The sequence below is a fragment of the Carassius gibelio genome, chromosome B18 (assembly GCF_023724105.1).
Source record: "Carassius gibelio isolate Cgi1373 ecotype wild population from Czech Republic chromosome B18, carGib1.2-hapl.c, whole genome shotgun sequence".
Taxonomy (NCBI): domain Eukaryota; kingdom Metazoa; phylum Chordata; class Actinopteri; order Cypriniformes; family Cyprinidae; genus Carassius; species Carassius gibelio.
In genome coordinates, this window is record NC_068413.1 from 5941212 (window position 1) to 5960595 (window position 19384).

A 19384-nucleotide genomic window follows, 5' to 3' on the forward strand; every position below is an offset into this window, starting at 1 on the left:
GCTCCTGAGCAAACAGTGTGAAGGGCTGGAGTTTCCTGATTTTCTCTTCTAGAGATCCCCCCTCAGGCTGGAGGAATGGGCAATCCTGTAGTTCAAACATCATGTCTAGGACAGACTCATTTTTGGAAATGTTTTGCAGCAGAAACATCTTTCAACCACCTTCACTCTTGCTGGACCAAAAAGATTTGGAAAATCCTGGAATGGCAACATAGGCCATAAAACACTTATTCCTTCAATTAACGTCAATTAATTATTTGACTTTTAAGGAAAACGATTTCTGCAAAAATCCTTCGTGTTTCATTAGGGCAAAGTTTGGACTGCTTTTCAGAGGTGAGCACAAGAGGGAATGAGAGAGGAAGTGGCGATACAGAGGATATTTTTGTCCATTCTTCATCTACAGGAAGCCGGGCTTCACTTTCTCCCCCTGCTTTCTCGTCAGTCTTTTTGTGGAACCCCTGTACTCTTCCCCGCGCTTCTATTAGTGTCTTTAACTCATTTTCTCTGTGTTGTCAAGTCTCAGTGATGGACAGTGATGGATTGTCTGGGCTCTGGCCTCAGGAAGGCTCTCCTCCACCGCACTGCCTCCGGTAGGTTTCAACGCTTCTCATTTTAATGAGCTCCAACATGCCAGCAATGAGAAGTTTCACTGTGACTCTGAGAAAGAAAGTAGAGGTTGCTTGTCAGAGAATGGAGAGGAGGCTGTTGATTCTCATCCGGTTGGAATCTAAAAATGAAACTGTTGATGAGTAGGAAAGCTGCATTCATGTAGTCCCAAAAACAGTATATCATGGGGAATGGATTGAGAAAAATGAAGCATCGTCGAAAGTATTGGTTTTGGCCAACTAAAGGTAATGTTCAGTTTCAGTAATTGTTCATTAATTGATTGTCAACATAGTTTGATATTACATTTGGGGAGTGAATCTGTTAAAGGGATAGTTCACCAAAAAATTTAAATGTTGTCATTTATTTACAGCTCCTCATGTTGTTTCAAAATGCAAAGAAGCATATTTTGATAAAGACTGTTTGTGTTTTTGTTTTTTTCTTCATCTTCGTTCATTGTTTTGGACCCATGCACTGACTTTTATTGTATTGACAAAACACAAACATTATTCATCTTCTTTTGTCTTCTCTTCTACACAAGAAACAAAAAAGTCAAAGGTATTGAATGCCATACGGTTGATTTATTTTTAGGTGAACTGTCTCTTTAATTTGCTGCATTCAAAGAAAGTTTGCCAGCTGTCCGGAGAAGTTTACTATCTGTACTGGAATGTGGGTTCAAATGATATAACTCTGCCTATCACAGAAAGATTGTGAACAAAAAAAGTTGGAAAAAAAAATCCACAAAAAGTGTGAAGTGTATTTAAGGATTTAATATATTGGATTGTGAGAAGTGATTCCTTTATGACAGATGGCTGGAGGGAAAGGGTTAAACATACAAGGGATTTGTGACATCACAGAAAGTTGTTTCAGAAACGGAACAGGTTAATACATTTTAGAAACAATATTACAGAGACAAACATTTTTCTTTAATATAACAGAAACAAAAGCAAAAACTGTGCATAACAGGAGTGTGTATTAATAAATCAGATAGCGTCTGGAGTTCCTGTTGATTTTAGTAGTGTACATACAGTGAATGTGTGAATTTCTGGTCATGCAGTTGTGAGATGAGTATTGCATGCAACAGATGAGTTCATCAGTGTATCTTAATAGTTACACTGTAATCCGAGCTGTTGTACTCTGTCTGGTTTGTACAGAAACTCAGTTTTCTGTTGAAATGCCTGTAGCTAGGGCTAATCCAGACGCCTCATTCTCTCTCTTACACACCGTCTTGTCCCACCACCCTAAACTAACTCGTACGTTTCTTTTCACTAATCTAAACCTCCACTGACTTATTGCTGGTCGGGGGCCAAGATATCAACTGTCTGGTTTATTTTTTCAGCCATATTATAGACAAAACTTCTCAGTATGTGTGAAATAATAAACTATGGAAGGTTTGTACAAATTAGGAATGAGGGTGTTTATGTAGTTGTCAGATTTTAGTGTCCTCAACGTCCTCATCAAGTGGAAACCGCTCACAGATGTTTATGTGGCCTACATAAACATCACTCTTTAAGTGTTTATGCGAGTAATGCCTTGTTTGTAATGATTTTATCACTAGCAGTACCAGTATAGCACAGACTTGAATTCGCAGGTCTAATATTCCTTTGTATAATGGTGGGATGGTGGCACATATGTTAGACTGTTCATATAAGCATTGTGTCCAAAATCAGTTACCAACCCAAGCAGAAGAAAAGCACGCGTCTCTTGAGATCTGGGAAACAACACTCACGAGTCCTCCAACTGTTCTGCTTGGCAGGAACTACTGGCCTATTATTTTGTGTGGTTATATTGTGTTGTGGGTTTGTAAAGGACTGACCATGGCCTATTTAAAGAACCACAGTTTATTTTTTCTTTTCTAATCTGTTAGGAAGGAAGAAACTGTTAAAGTGTTTATTTATTTAGAATGTTTTTACACTAAAAAGCTTCTCAAGTTGATTAATTCAAGTATGATGTAAAACATTTTTAGAGGGTTCTGGGAATTAAAATCGCATTCATTCTTTCTCTAAAGAGAAAATTATTTTGAGCAATTTCTTTATTCATGTCTAATCTACCATTAGCGGGAGAAGTCAATTTAATATTATTTTCACTGGAACAATGTGTTCAGTGTGTGAAGTATTTAATTATGGAAGTATTACACAACCCACGATCCTAGAAAAATAATTCACCCAAAAATGAAAATTGCTGCAATCTGGCCATCCAAGATGTAGGTGAGTTTGTTTCTTTATTGGACCAGATTTAGAGAACTGAAGAAAGTAATACTAGGAATATAGACTATTTTAGCTGGAACCTGGAAGCAACGGATTGAAGTTAAAAGCATATTAATAATGGCTTTGTTTTTTACAAACTTCATTTGACTCTTAATTGATTGACTTCTCCACTTTGACGGCACCCACTCAACTCTATACTAAAGATATTTATAAATCCTGATTTTTAAATAAAGTGCCCCTATTATGCCTTTTCGACTATTACTTTTCATGCAGTGTGTCATGAAAAGTTGTGAAGCCGACAGTGCACGATAGATAAAGTTATTGTCTGTTCAAAAAAAAAAAAAGGGTCAGCTTCCAATTTCCTAAACGAGTCATCAGGAATTTCAATCTTATTCTGTTACGGCTCTACGTCCTGAAGTAACACATTTACATAATGTTCACCCACGTTTAAGGTCACCAACTTTCCTGCCCACAAACAGTTACATTTCTTTGTGGTTGATATCATTTATGAGAAGAAGCTGTATCCTACACTGTGAGAGGACATTTGTTTGATCATTGTTTGAGTCATGATGCACACTACCTTTATTTTGAGAGCTTCCGCTTTTCCTTTTGCTCTGTCTCTTTCTGTCATCTTCCTTCTATTTCATTCCCTTTTCTGTGTTGTGTAGGTTTTTTTTTTGGTTGACATCTGTGCGCAAGTGCTATATATATATATATATATATATGTATATGTTTGTTTCAGCCATTTTCTATACATTTTTACATTTATGTACTTGATCTTATGTATTTATTCCTTCACTTTTTATGCATAGTCCATACACTTTAATTTTATAATAATTATTAATTTAATTTCCTAATACTTCTTTAATACTTGTATACGGTTTATTTTTATTACTGTTAAAAATAAAAAAATAAACAAATTAGTCTGACTGTCCAGCAGGGGGCAGTGGTGCTTTGACACTCGTGTTCAAAAGCCTGGGAAGTCGGCAAAAACGAATTCAGTGCACTTCTATTCACGTAATAATAATAAAAAAAAAGAATGCTTTTACAAAACTCAAAATAAGTGTAAAGTAAGTGCTGCTTTATCTGTGTGTTGGCTACTTGTGCTCCAAGTGTGTAGTATATTATTGTATGCGTGTGTGTATGTGACTAGTACAAATTCGATTTGTGTATTAATTACACTATTTCTTAAAGAGGAGAGTAACTACATAGGGACTGTCAGTTCTGTTTTCCCTTCAAGTGCCTATTGATATCTAACTGAGCCAAGTTGGACAGCAATGAGGAACATTTTCGTCGGCTTTCAGGACCTACACCCACACAAAGCTGTCTGACAGGAAATCTGAACTGGCGTATTTGTGTTGTCATGCACGCTGAGATGTTATTTTGGTGGTGCTGTGAGTTTATAACAAGGACAGGAAAGGCTTTTTTTCTCAATAATAATGCACCCGTTTTAAGAACACAAACGCCCACACCTGCCCTCATTAAATCTGTAGCCTACAGTAATACAGTTTACAGATCGAGTGACTCAACTCCGTGACCGGAGTCATTTCCTATCTGTATCAACACCATGAACACAATAGATCGACTAGATGACAGATGATTGCTTTAGTCACATTAGATTTGCATCATATCAGGTTCATATCTTCAAGACTAAAATGCTGTCATAATGGTCAGTCAACAGCCCCCTAACACACACACACACATTGTTATTTGCAGTTTATTAAAATGTATTAGTACATTTTTCTGTTCTATATCATAATAATAGGGTTGGGAAAGACAACCCTTCTGGGGTTCATTTATAAAAGAAATCATTTATAAAGAGAAAATAATATACATCTTGCATAATAAAATATATTCAAAAAATTTGATTATTAAAATTCTATATTTTCATTTACAGAGATTTTTTTTTAGGCCTATTAAAAATATTAGTACACTCTGTAGAGGAAATCCAGTTGAATATGAGAGATTTCTATGCTTCTTGAATAATGGCAGTGTAATAGACATGGCCTGAGGCTTCATTTACAACAAGAGGAGAGCACTGAACATGGACTGATGGAAGGAGGAGATCAGGGCAGGAGCGTGAAGGAGCTTGGTGTGGGAGAGACGGGAAATGTGTTGTGTGCGTTTGCTGTGATGTGTAGTTGTCAAAGGGCAAGAATGGTGACGATCATTTTGCGTGTGAGGAGTGAGAAGTCAGACGAATGATTGAAAACAGAAAGGGACTACAAGAAGAAGTGTGACTTGAAAGAGGTCAGGATTCAGGAGTGTTTAGCCTGTCTGGTCGAATTAGCACGAGGGTCATCTCACCGAGGCAGATGACAGAAATAGTTATGAGGCTTATAGGCAAGTGTTGAAGTGTGATTGTGTGCGTGCACTGTACATTTGAAGGCATGCTGGGAATTCAGTATGACGCTGTCACCTCGGGCTATTAGCCTTGTTTTTTTCTCATCACAGAACAACTTTCAGAATCAGAAATCAGATTAAATAAACATGCACATTTAAAAACAGTCTAAATGAGAAGTGAAAAATCTGTGGCAAGCACTTTTTAAAGGTTTAATTTAGTTTCTTTTTTGGGATCATTGCTTTATAATGCTGTTCTGTGACACAGTACACAATTAGATTTTCTGTAAATGTGAAACACAGGAAGTAAATGACATTTATTCCCATGGAATCAGCATTGTAGAGAGCATATAGAGTCTTGTTAATTAAATAAATAATTAAATAAATGAAAAACTCTAACATAATTTGGTGGTAGTAAGATAATGTTGATATTAATTATCCTAGTTAGTAATTTGGCACATTGTGTGTGTGCGTGTGTGTGCGTGTGTGTGTGTGTGTGTGTGTGTGTGTGTGTGTGTGTGTGTGTGAAAAATATAAATACTTTAATACAAAATACTTTACCTACTAAACTACTTAAGTATTTTTACCATCTTTATTTTTTAGTTCAATAACTGTAATTGTTCCTATTAATTTCTGGGGGGAAAATGTACAGTTGTTGTTTTTTTTATCCTGAGCACCATAATTTTGTAATAACTTGAAATTTTTGAATATCCCTTGAGTGAAGATCCCTTATCTTAGCGACATAATACAATGTTATACTTCGATATATATTCTGTGTACCATGATACTAAAAGATAACCATATTCATAAAACTTCACACGTTAGGCCTATATCAAGATTACCCATGCCAAAATACCCAATTCAAAAAACCCATTTTATTACCACTGTACTTTGTTTTTATAGAGAAGAGTTACATTTCCCTACTGGCTTCGCTTTATCATTCGAAAGTGTGAGAATATTGTTGGTGGTGACAGTGCCCTCCACTCCCCTCCACCTTCCCCCACAAATCACTGACTCATCTGTATTCCTCCTCAATCTCCCATGTGGCTCTTTCCTTTCGTCACATGACCAGTGCGTGCCCTCCAATAGCATCAGCCTCATTTTCACCCCTCTGCTGATTTACAGCGATACGCGGACTCCAGTGACCCGACCAATCAGAGGAGAAAAGCTGGCATTCTCCAGATATCATACCCACTCATCAATATTCCTCTAGATTTTTCTTTTGAGTCAAACCCCACCCCTTTAATACTGAGATACCCCCCCCCCCACACACACCACCACATTTGTTGGCCCACCCCTCCAGCAACAAAATAGGGCTAATTCTCCATGCAACACACACACATTGGCACATAAAGACGGACAGGCAAGAGTGTGTGGCGTTTCCCTGCCATATGCTGTCCCTCCTCTGGAATGTGATTATCCTCAGTGGAGAGAAAAACAGAGGCTGAGCGGAAAACACAGTGTGCGGGGGAAGCAAGCGAGGGGGAATAGGAGGAGGAGGAGCAGTAAAGCAAGTGTAGAGACCGAGGGAGAGAGAGAGGAAGGATGGAGCATGCAGAGTCTGTGGCAGCACGGCTAGAGAAGGAGGGTTCATGAGAGGGCTGTTCAGTCTGGCGTGATTCTCTGGATAAGGACGACGGAACTGAACTGAAGTGGAAATCTCATACACACACACACACACACAGCTGCTGTCTCCAATCCGATGAAGAGTCAGGTCAGTGGTGTTTCTTCACATGTAAAGATTGCCGCTGCTGACCACATCTGAGAAGGGCTGTGGCTCTTGAAGCTCTTAAGGTTGTTTATTGCAGGAGACCGTACGGTTTATTCTTTTAACTATGTGGTGTTGAATAGAAACCTGCTGTTTGGTATATTAAAGCATGTTTATTTGTGGGATTTTGTCTCGGGAGATGCATATTTAACTCTGTAGACACTGAAGCTGTAGTGTCTGTACGTGGGTGGATTTGGACGGTGCTTTTGTGTGCAAAAACATATCTAAAAAGAATTTTTGGAGCTGCGGTCACAGCGATGAGCAATCCTGGGGTGAATCAGCCTCATTAATGTTAACGCAGACACAGATGCAGAAACAGATGGAGGTGGAAACAGGTCCAGGTGCTTCATGGTAGCAGGTGGAGATCTGTGTGTGTGTGTGTGTGTGTGTGTGTATGTGTGATCAGTATCCAGACACCAGCAAATACCACACAGCTATCAGATTAAGCAGAGAAGTATCTCTTTACAGGATCAGGAGAGTGTTTAAGACTCATTAACATGCTAAATTACACATATGTAGTAACCATCACAGATGGCTAAGACTGCTTTAGCACCTCGGTTCAAGCGCTTTATGTCAATCTCTCTGTCTCTTTTTAAGGAGGTGTGTGTCATAAAATATAGACATAAGCTGAGGAAGAAGAGAAACAGCGTTTCCTATTACATTAGTATTACACTAGTTCTAAGTTTGGAATAATTAAGGTTTTGAATGTTTTTGGAGGAAGTCTTTTATACTCATCAAGGTTGTGTTTATTTAATAAAGAATACAGCAAAGACTGCAATATTATTAGTATTTAAAATATTCGTTTTCTATTTTAAATGTATTTTAAGATGTAATTTGCTCCTGTGTTGGCAAAGCTGATTTTATTTTCTTTCTTGCACATTTGCCATATATTTTGAACCCATCAATATTACATCATAACTCTCTTATGATTTTTCACATTATCCTTCAGAAATCATTGTATTTGCTGATTTGGTTGTCAGTTAATTAATAATGGCTATTTTTTATTATTAATATTGAAAACCGTTTTTGCTTCATATTTTTTTGTGAAAACAATGATTTTTTTTTTACTTTATAAAAAAAAAAAAAAAATCCACATAATAGTAGAATGATTTCTTAAGGACAATGTGACACTGAAGACTGGAGTAATGATGCTGAAAATTCAGCTTTACATCACAGGAATATATTTAAAAAATAATTAAAATATATATTTTAAATGCAATAATGTATTAATTTATTATTTCACAATATAAATTTTTTCTCTGTATTTTTGATCAAACAAATGCAGCCTTGGTGAGCATAAAAATGTCAAAAAGTAAAAAAAAGTGACGTAAGAAAATAGTTTATAATTCCAAACCTTTGGCCAGAAGTTTAAGTTTACATAATTATAGGGCTATAACTTTGGATATTTTGAGTTCATATTGAGATTTTTGACTTTTGATTGCAAACTTTATTATCTATAGGCAATTCTGAGCTCCTCTCATTATTGAGATCACTTTTAAACTTCTAGGGGACATTTACAGCAAAGTCTCCAGTTGTTCTCTTAAATGCTGTTTTGTGTGAGAGAAACAGTTGACATGAATGTGGTCTCTTTTTTTTCTCACCTAAGGGTGGTAGCATCATCTACACAGTCTTGGTTGTGTCTATAAATGATGAGCTCACTGCCCACGGTCTCGTACTGAGAATTTTTTTATTTTTTTTTATTATCTGCTTCTCCATGTCCTGCATGTGACTGCTTTCAGTTGCAAAGTTAATCATGCACACACAAGATGCAAAAAGCAGAACTGTGCTGCAGAAAAAAATGACATCAAAACAAGCTCAAAAACAGAAAGAGGCTCATACCTAATCAAGGGTTGCAAAATTATGTGAAGCTCAGTCAGCATATAAAATATTCTGTGACCGACAAAGACTGAGATTATGAGTTTTGAGTGTAGTGTAGCATCCATTCATTTCCTGGTATAATTGTTTTTAAAAAAGGTTGCAAACATTCCCACAGTTCTGTTCACATTGGGACAAAATGAGGCTAGAGAGATGAAAGCTAAAAAGTGTGTTGATCTGTTGCTATAATTACACACAGACTTCATTCTCATTGATCTCTCACTCAGCAGCTTTTATCAATGCCTGTAATTATTCTCTAGTCGACAACAGTCAGCACATTTATGCACACATAACATTTTGTAGATGAAAAATTGAGGAGATTGGATCATTTTTAACTGCACATAGGGGGATTTTACTGCAGTTGCTTTTATTATTTTTGATTTTTCTCTGGATGTGTTGGTAGCATGGTGCATCGTCTAAGCTGATTTTTATAGTGTCTATGTTGTTGTTGAATAAATATTGACTCCTAGTCAGTGTCCTGCTTCTCACATTGACTGGGAAACCGGTTTTGTGACCAGTGAGGGAAAGGAGTGCGACACAAACACAGGAAGGACAAAAACACTGGCAGCTGCTTGTTGTGAATGTCACTTTTAAAATGAGTTGCATAATGTGGCCATTTCCCTGTTGTGTAGTGTATTGATTTATGCTTAAAATGGAGAAACATCTTAGGGACGTGAGAAAAACGCAGACCAGGACACACAGGAGAACCAAGAGCAGAGCAGGTATTTTTTCTCTTCTTTTTTTTGTATGTGTGTTCCTTATGCATCTAGTGACATGACCTTCAGCTCACATACAATCGAGCCAAGATCTCACATTGTACACATGATTCTTGTTTTTAGACCTCTGCACATTTTACAGTCCGACAGAGAGATGCTTTTTGTCTGAATTTTTTAATAACACACAACCAGATAGTTTGGATTATGTCGGTATACATTTTAAATCTGTGGAGAGTTTGCTGTAAATTCTAACAGGTGAATCTCACACAGCAGGTAAAAAAAAAAAAAAAAAAACATGTCCATCTCCATATATCACCCCATTTATTTTTTTACTTAAAAAAACAAAAACAAAAAAACATTGATACATTCATTTAATCGAGCATATTTTCCCCAAATTATTGTAATAAATGATTAAATGAATTTATAGATTATAGTATTTAAGGACAATTGAGAAAAAAATTAAATTTTACTTATTCTAATGTATTAGTAATACAGAAAAAAACAATATTGAGAATAATGATGCATGAAAGTATATATAATGCTTAAAAAAAACTAATTTTAGAGAATAATTTACTTATGTTATTCCTTTTGATGTTTGGGTTAAATATGACTTGCACAGATAAGAAGCTGCAGTTTGTGATCAGTTATTAATACTTCCTTTTAAATAATATTGATTATTTCTACAATAAAGCTGTGGGGAATTGTGTTAATCCTTGGCACCATCAAAAAAAAATATATATAGTAGTAATAACAGTAGCTGCTGTTGTATTCTGGTGGAAATTGGCTACTATATTTATAAGGTTTTGGCTGTCTTAGTTTTTTTGTGTCTATGTTAAATTGATGTGATGTGATGGAGCATTGCTTTCATGCATCATAAATCAGTTTACTGTTCTGTTAGATGGTTACAAATACATTAAATGCATGCGTACATTCTGGAAATTGATTGAGCCTGATTAAGGTAATAATTCACTGCCTATTGTAAACCACGATATTTACAATTATAATGGCCACTCGACTGTGAACATGATTCATGGCGCATCTCCTCTAATGCTCTAACAAGGGCTCCACATAAATGCGAAATTACATGCTACACAGGATCAATAAATAATCTCATAAAACATGTCGTTGCTATTTTCTGTTATGTTCAGATGAAAGATGGCTGTATTTTGTGTTTCTATACGAGGAATTTCATGGAAACATCTATGCATGGTTATCCAGCTCTATACATCCCAGTAACTCATTTTGCAGTGTTTGTTGAGAATCTGTGTTTGATAGCTCATTTAAAAGTGTCCCACCAGCCCCCTCTTTCATCTTCGTTTAAGTTTGTTTGTTGTGGTTGTTGTGTTAGCCTACAGAACGTGTTTTTTGTGAAGCTGCTATTAAAAATGGCTATTATGTGAGCATGTGAGCACATTCGAGTGTGTGGGGGACACCAGATATTTCTGTCACAAGGGCTCCAGATGGTACGAGGAAAAAGCCTTGCTTTAATCTCACGTCCAGGATAAAACACAAACACACACCCTGTCCCGCTCAAAATGTAACTTACTTTAAACTTGTTTCACTGTACGTTGAACTGACTGACTGTTTTGTTGCTTCTCAATTTATTCAGTAAGTTCTCTATCGTTCGTCATTGCATTTTGTCACTCTGTACTTCCCCATTCTCTTCTCGTTTTCTCTCAGTAGGGTAATATTATTAGTGTGTTCTTATATTTTCAGCTGAGCGCTTTATAATCTGCATGTGTGTCAGTGTGTGCTTTCATGCACACGTGTGTACAGTTGGCAACCCCATGCCACTGGTCACATTTTTTATGTGCGTTAGAAATGAAGTACATTAACACAGCTCTCACATGCCCTAGATATTACAGCAGAATTAATTACTGGTGAGTCTCTGGAGATTTACTTTTCTTTTGTTTTGCTACAAATGCTGGATTAATGTTCTCTCATCCTCTTTATTCTCACACACAGACCTTCCACTCCTTCTGCTGTTTTTATCATCCAAAAGACATATATATCTACTTCAGTCGTTCTGCAGTCATACTATTATGCATAGTACAGTTTTATGTTTTCACTTTTAAGGGGAAAATTATATTTTGCATGGAGATTCTGATTATTTATTGAATTACTTTGCATAATTAATTTGCAATAAGTGAGGTTCATATGAGTCTTGTGTTAAAGACCTGGGCTGCTGAAAAGCCAGACTTGAACTCCACTGAACACCTTTGAGATGAAATGGCATTCATGTCTAAATGGGATCCAATCCTCAAGGCATTTTCCAGCATCTAATGAAAAGTCTTTCTGGAAGAATGGAGGCTGATTGCAGGACTAACACTCTATTAATATCAATGGTTTAGTGTCATTTACCATTTGGCACAAATTTTTGCAGATCTCTTCCTGTTCTCATTTATAGCCCACCCACATGTTTCTCAGAATCTTTATCCTCCTCAGTTTCCATGTGCATCTACATCATTTAGGATCATGAAAGCAACTCAAAATACCTTCTGGAAACTACCGAAAAGCAAGTGCAGACAGTAAAACTAACTAAATAAATCTCTTGGTGTCTTTCAGATAAAGCTGGTAACCCCAGCTGCTTTCCCTCCAAACAATCTGAGGAAGAGGAGCCTTGTGTTGGGGTGAAGATCGCTCAGAACAAAGGTGGGCAACAACCTTCTCTTCTTCTGCTTCCTAATCTGTCTATTCCTTTCTCCATTTGGTAAGACTCTGAAACTCTGCTCTGATCATTGGGAGTCTACCATTTACTGGAATTGTTGATATATGTATGGTGTGTCAGATTTAATATGTTCCTTAAAGAAATTATTTATGATCCGCTGTAAGATATACCTTTGTTATGTTATGTGATAATAGTTTTAAGGCTTATGGGAATGAATATGCATGACTGAGCCACAGTTAAACATGCATTGAACATGCAATGTTGTCAGTAATCCATCAACCTCAGATTTTAGTCTGATCACCCTCGTTTTCACCCAACATTGTTCTGTTTTCTATGCATTCTTTTGTGTTTTTTGAATAATGGAAGAAGGTTAACATGAAGACCAATTTGGAGAATTTTGTAGTTATATGAAACCATATTAGATGTTTAATGTACAGTTATGTTGGGAACGATCACTGGACCAATGAATTTAAACGGTGAGCTATCCAGCGCAAATACCACATGAATGGAAGCCATTCAATTTACAAAATCTAATTTTTCTTGTGATTTCTAAAACAAAACAAAAAAAGAAATACTTTAAAATGGAAGAAATTGCTTTTATCGCTTTGGTAAAAAGTGTTCAATAAATACCAACTAAAATTCAAAAACAAGAATACAGATTGTGCAGTGTCTAAACAAAGGCCTCGTCGACTTCACAAAGTTTGTTTTCATTTTTCAGATCAATATTACCTAGAAAGCTTTTGTTCTCCAGAGCTTATATGAGAATAGAAATGGAAGTCTGTGGTGACAAGATTTTACAGTAGTTGTACTGGTCAGACTTGTCAAGCGAGGCAGGAATGCCGTACTGAACTTATTTTAATTGTAGACTTACGATAATGCCAAATGTAAGCGATATCACTGAACTGATTATATGAGAACTTCACCTTTTTTGTGATCTGATAACTTAACCTTATAACCAGATGGTTAATGGTGTGGTTTTGGTCACATACTATATCTGATATAGACTTTTTTTTTTTTTTTTTTAATATAGGCTAGATGTTCACCAAGGATGCATTTACGTTTTCGGTTTCAAATAAATGTTGTTCTCTGACAAACTGAAAAAAAAACTGAAAAGTTTTTTCTTTGAACAGTAAAGCAGAAAATTCCCACCTGACCTGCCTAGGTCATGACATCATAGGTTATACACTGACAATTCTTGAGTGTTTGTTTTAGATACTGTTGCTATGGCAGGTTGATGTTCAGATCTCATGTCTGTGAGCCTCCAAATTGGAAACGCTAAAAGTAGCTTTAAATTGACACTGGAAGGGATCCAAGCAGAATATGAAAATTTGACTTCATTAACTGCATGCAACAGATAGGACATCAGTATTTACCCAAGCGTCAGGTCTGAGATGTGTCAAGATGGTTGTGCAACACCAGGTGCTCCGGTCTCTTCTCTGTCTGCACTCAGTGTCGAAAATGAGATTAAAGTAAATCAGATTTGCAGTGGAATCTGGTAAACAGTTTAATAAACTGGTAAGGTGTGGCTTTGCATGCAGTTTACATGTTCAAGACTACTGTGTGTGTGTGTGTGTGTGTGTGTGTGTGTGTGTGTGTGTGTGTGTGTGTGTGTGTGTGTGTGTGTGTGTGTGTGTGTGTGTGTGTGTGTGTGTGTGTGTGTGTGTGTGTGTGTGTGTGTGTGTGTGTGTGTGTGTGTGTCCATTTATCATTTCCCACCCTTGAATGGTTGCCATTCAATTGGTGCCCCTCGAGTAAGAGCTCCATTTAATTTTAGCGTCTTTATCCTGTGTCTATTACAATTTTCTGCCCAGGTTTTTGTAACGTGAGAGTGTTTGTGTGCCAAGAGGGATTGAAATGAGACTGATGCTGCTAGAGGCTGTTCAAAGGGCACCACAGGCCACGTTATTTCTTTTTTTTTTTTTTTTACAGGAATGAAAATGAGGTTGTGAGAAATAGAAGTACAATGCGTTCAGTGGATTGTACTGCTTTTTAACAACATGCCAATTGTTCAGCTTTCCAGAAAACTTTTCAGTAGACAAAAACTCTACAGAACGGTTTTGAAAATGACGTCTGATCTCTGACCTTTTAACAGTGCAGGCCATTATAAAGAATGACTCTCACAGCCTTGTTTTCTTCCACGTAAAATTCATATGTTGTTCATAATGACTAAAATCCATTGTTTTTATTTTTTTTATATATATATATTTTTTTAAGTGCCCTTATTATGCCATTTTAAAGGTTACTAATATTCTTTCATGCGTCTCCTAAAACAGGTTTACATGCATACAAGGTCCAAAAACGTTAGTTTTCTCAGAAAATAGCTTTAATTTGACCTCATTCCTAAATTATTCATAAACGACTCGTGCAAAGCAGTTCAAAGAATCAAGTCTCTCTAAACCCCTCCTTCCCGTGAGCCCTCACTGCTGTGATTGGTCAGATGCGGCAGTCCTTTGTGATTGGTTCAGAGAGGACCTCTAGGGCTGTGGATTGGTTTATCGGAAATTAAATGCCAATTGCTATGACAGAATGACAGCCCTGGAGACTTATCAATATATAGAAAAGATTGTATGGATTGTAGCTTACCACCTCGAGCCGGAGTTTAATGAAGAATCAGATGAAGTGGTTGATAGACAAGGGACTGATTCACAAGCACGACTGGAGCAGGACACTTCTCAGTGGTAAGTGTCAAGTGTTGACAAGTTTGTGGTAATTATGAGATGTGATCGAACAAGTTTACTCTCACAGCGTAGGATACAGCGTCTTCTCGACATGATGTTAACCACATATACATTTGACTGTGTCTGTGGGCAGGCAAGTTGGCAAGCTTAAAAATGGGCGGTCATTATGCAAATGTGTAACTTCGTGATGTAGAGCCATAACAGAATAAGATTCAAATTCCTGATGATTCGTTTTGGCAATTGTGAGACGACATTTTTTTTTTTTTTTTTTTTTCGGCTTCACAACTTTGCAGATAATTTATGTGCACATAGAGCTACATGACACACTGCATGAAAGGTTATTGTCGAAAAGGCATAATAGTGGCATTTTAATATATTTACTACAAAATAATATTTAGCAGACTCTTGGTTATGACAGTGTTGGACATATATAAAAAGACAATCATGAATTTCTCATTTGGAGGTGCAGAATCTGTCATAATGTGTCACACAGTACTATGTATGTACTGTACATTGTAACATCTAGTGGATTTTATACACAATGAATGTGGCCTTCACCTGTTTTTGGCTTGAATGTGCAGTGTGTGTGTGTGTGCGTGTTCGTGTGAGAATTTGGAGGGAGGGACTGTTTCCTCGTGTATTTGTTGGGGAGTTTCAGTCTGTGGTTTATAGGACCGGAAGGCTTGAATGAAGAAAACTGCTCTTGTTTTTGCCTCCTTTGTCCTGAGATTATTTGTCCTTATTTTAACGGACAGACGGTAAGATTACTTTGGCTTGTCAATGATCACACTGCTCACAACTGCTAGTCTGCTTTTTATTGGTTAACTTGGTATGTTTAGATGTGATTGTATTATTAAACTTGGCAACAGAACATTAGTGGAGGAAGCTGGAAGAGCTTTTATGTATTGTCACACGAATTAGTTATTCCTTCTTCTCTGTGACAGTGGTTACTTTGAAAGTGGAGGGTTGTTTTATAATTGCGATCAGAATGCATTAGTGAGTATTTCATATGATATTTTGCTATTTTAAGAATTTGTCTGATTTTGTACCCATGCCAGTTTTATTTTTTAATTTCTCAACGGTTTGATGTCAACATGTATGAACAAGTTCAAGCAGTCTTGTTAGTTTGCTTTTATTTTCTGGCACCATGTTGCATGTTAAAGGAAATGGATTTAACATATGTGCATTTTCTAACTTCCTTCATGTTTATATATCTTTGTTCCTCTGTTGCATGACAAGCTCTGAAAACGTTTGCTAACTAATCATACTCCTAATGGTCAGTTCCCACCACATTTTGCAAACTAAATGAGCTGTTTTTATCTGTTCTGTATTGGTTGGTACTTTCCCACAAGGTTTTTTATTGACAGTACAGTACCAAAGTGTAGCTATATTCAAATATACAGTATGGTGGTTTTCCCATAAACTGAAAACTGTACTATTCAAATTAAGGTTGATGTATTATTTTGTAACTGGATTTTGTGTCAAATTCACATGTACAGAAATATAAACACATCTGGAATGGTTGTAGTGACCAAAGGTTAGACATTCTTTTTTTACTGGAACAAACTGCTGTTATTAAACTCAGATGTTGATCTGATTTAAGCCATAATCTTGAACTGGGCTCTCTGTATAAGTCAGGTCAAACCACAGACTTTTTTTTTTTCTCTTTTCAGTACTTAGCCAGGAATGCTAAAGTTGGCACACGCCTGTGTTTTAGACTCTAAGAATGTAGAACATTTGAGCTTTTTCCCATGCAAATAATTTAGCAGCAATTATTGTTAGGGGTGCTACAATTGATCGGCTACCGAACAGTATCGGCCGATAATCACTTTGGGATGTTTGATCAGCATTCTCTATAAAGACCGATCTCATAAACCGATCTCATAATGACATGCCTGCTGTTAGATAGTGATAGAAATTCTGATTCTTTTGTAAGAACCGGTTCTTTCGGACAGTTCTTTTCAATGAACTGGTTCAAGAAACCGGTCTTGAATATATAAAGTGTATAAATTAGTTGTCATCAGCACAGAAATCATAATCCACTTGCTATACATTACCCATTGCAATTTATTTGTTATTAAATAAACTTACGTTTTGCCAGATTGCCGTTCAGTAGCTTCACGCTGAATCATGCATGCGCAATATCTTCAGCTCATCGGTTCTTATGTTGGACATGTCCGAAAGAAACGGTTCTCTGTGATCCAACTGGTTCTTTACTGGAGAACGAGAACCGCTCTAACCGACACGCTGCATGCACGTTCAGTATATCATTAGCTGCTATACTCTTGCTCACCTGTTCTATTTACTACACACTCAATTTGTAAATGTCATGGTTAACGATAATTACAGTACTAGTATTTCATAAATCATCTCTTATTCCTATTAAACACTTAATTATGGTCCAACATCCCTGACAAACCCCTTTGGCCTATAACCTAACAGAATCTTCAAATGAACAAAGAACACAGATTAGGTACATTAATCTAAAAAATATATATACTCGGATAACATGCTTTTCATCCTTGAAAATGTACACACATCTGCAGTATCATCAGCTCATCGGTTCTCAAATTGGACGCATCCAAAAAAATGGTTCTCGAGTGAGTGTACCAGTGATAAGAAAACCGATGCAACCGGTTCTTGACTCAAGAAAGCGAACCACTCCAGCAGTGGCCGTGTACGTTCGTTATCCAGCTCGATGCACACAAGCTGCTCTGCTCATGTTCATCTTCAGTTCTCTCTTCACAGCAGTTCAGTCAGTGTGCTGTTTGTGTAAATGAATTACTCCGGGATATTGATTTATTTAGACTCAGAAGGAGTGAATCATTTTGTGGATTACTGCTTACTGGAGAAGCAATCCGCTTCAAACGATTCAATCTGATTTAGAGAACTTGTTCAACCAGTTCGCGCACAGGTGTTATGTGATTTTTGGTTTCTAAAATTTTCAGTTTCTGTAGGCGGAGCATACATGAATATTCATGAGGTTCCTGGACATGCTTGTGGAACTGAGAATTTTTGATCACGCTCTTAAGAATCTCAGCAGATTTAACAGAATAAATAAGAAAAGTAAATACATTTTCAGCATTGCGCAAACTTAAGCCTAAACTACATTTGTTCATAATTTTGTAACAATGTATTTATTTGCACATTTTCTGCAGCCATCAATGAAGGATTGCAGGCATTCTTTGTTTAATAGATAAAGCCAAACTTCAAGTAGTTGTATAAAATAATTTCAGTTCGTTGTGCTGTAGCTTATTAGTTGTTGTCATTTGAGTGCCACAACTGAAATAAACTTGTATCTGTGAACTTATAATTTTTCATCAATCGTAGTATGATTGTTCTTAAACTGTTTGGCATGTATACAAAATGAACCGGAATCTAAACCACAGACAATCATGACATTTTTCCTGCTAAACTGTTAATAGGCCTACATGCAAGTTTATAAATTGCATTTCTTTTTAATTCTTGCCAGTGTTTAAACCATTCAGCGCTCCTAAGTTTCTTATACTTATTGCGTTTAAACACTTCTATGAAAGACTGTATTACAGTATTGTGTAAAAAAACAGTTAAAATGTTGGATTTGAAATCAAAATAATGGATAAATGTGTTAGTGGTAAACAGATCAGGAGCAGAGTCTTGTGTGAAGTACCGCACATGGACTGCAAACGCACTGCAAACAGAGTGTATACCTAGTGTAATGCTGCATCGCATACAGCTCACAAAATCAGGCTTGCTCTGTAAAAAAATAAAATAAAAAAGCCTGCCTCCACCACTCAAATAGATGATTGGATCATCATCACTATAAATAATTCTACATCGGAGGGTCACACTTCCTGGAGGACCACACCCCTGCAGAGTTTAGTTCTGCTCCAATAGCATGTATTTTTCAAAAAAGCCTGAATGACCTGATTAGCTGGATCAGGTGTATTTAATTAGGGTTGGAGCTAAACAATGCAGGGCTTTGGCCCTCCAGGGAAAGTAAAAGAACAGGCACTACAATTAAAAACTGAACGTGGCTGCTCAATGCAGGGTGCCGTAGATTTCATGTGATTTCATTTATCCATGGAGTCGAGCTGACTGACAACAAGAGTGATGTGAGACAGATAGGACGATGACGGATGATTTGTTTTAGAAATTAAATGCAAAAGCACCTAAGGTGATTTTGCACTTTTTTTTTATTTTTTAATTTGTTTCTTATTTTATTGAATCCACAATTTGTATGCTGATTTTTACTTTATTTAAAGTTTGTCATTTATTTATATTATTTGATGTCCATGTGTATGCCTTTTTGCTTATAAACGTTCTACGTACCTATTTAAACTTCATGCAAGTTGTTTGTTATTTTATAATAGACAGAGCCTACCCTATAGCATATTTTATTTGTTTTGTTAATAAACGTTCTGTTTTATATTCCGTATAGGTTGTATTTTGTTGTTGCCTTCAAGCAAATTACGCCAAACTGCCGCAAATTCAAAAGTGAATTAACCCTAATTATAGCTGCAAAAACCCAGCGAGATTTTTTTAATGGATCT

At 36.6% G+C, this 19384-nt stretch overlaps 1 protein-coding gene across 6 annotated transcripts in view; it reads left to right on the forward strand.

Annotated features, from left to right (window-relative positions):
• LOC127977903 (FYVE, RhoGEF and PH domain-containing protein 4) overlaps window positions 1–19384 on the forward strand; it is a 43966-nt gene that overhangs the window by 3673 nt on the left and 20909 nt on the right. The window contains exons 1-2 of one of the 6 annotated variants that reach the window (XM_052583121.1): window positions 33–587; window positions 12072–12158. In XM_052583121.1, the coding sequence (XP_052439081.1) occupies window positions 533–587; window positions 12072–12158 (142 nt within the window). In that variant the 5' untranslated portion in view covers window positions 33–532. Of the gene's footprint in view, window positions 1–32; window positions 849–6654; window positions 6862–9383; window positions 9513–12071; window positions 12159–15504; window positions 15611–19384 lie in introns of those variants that run through there. The other 5 variants (XM_052583120.1, XM_052583122.1, XM_052583119.1 and 2 more) reach the window with 5 other exon arrangements.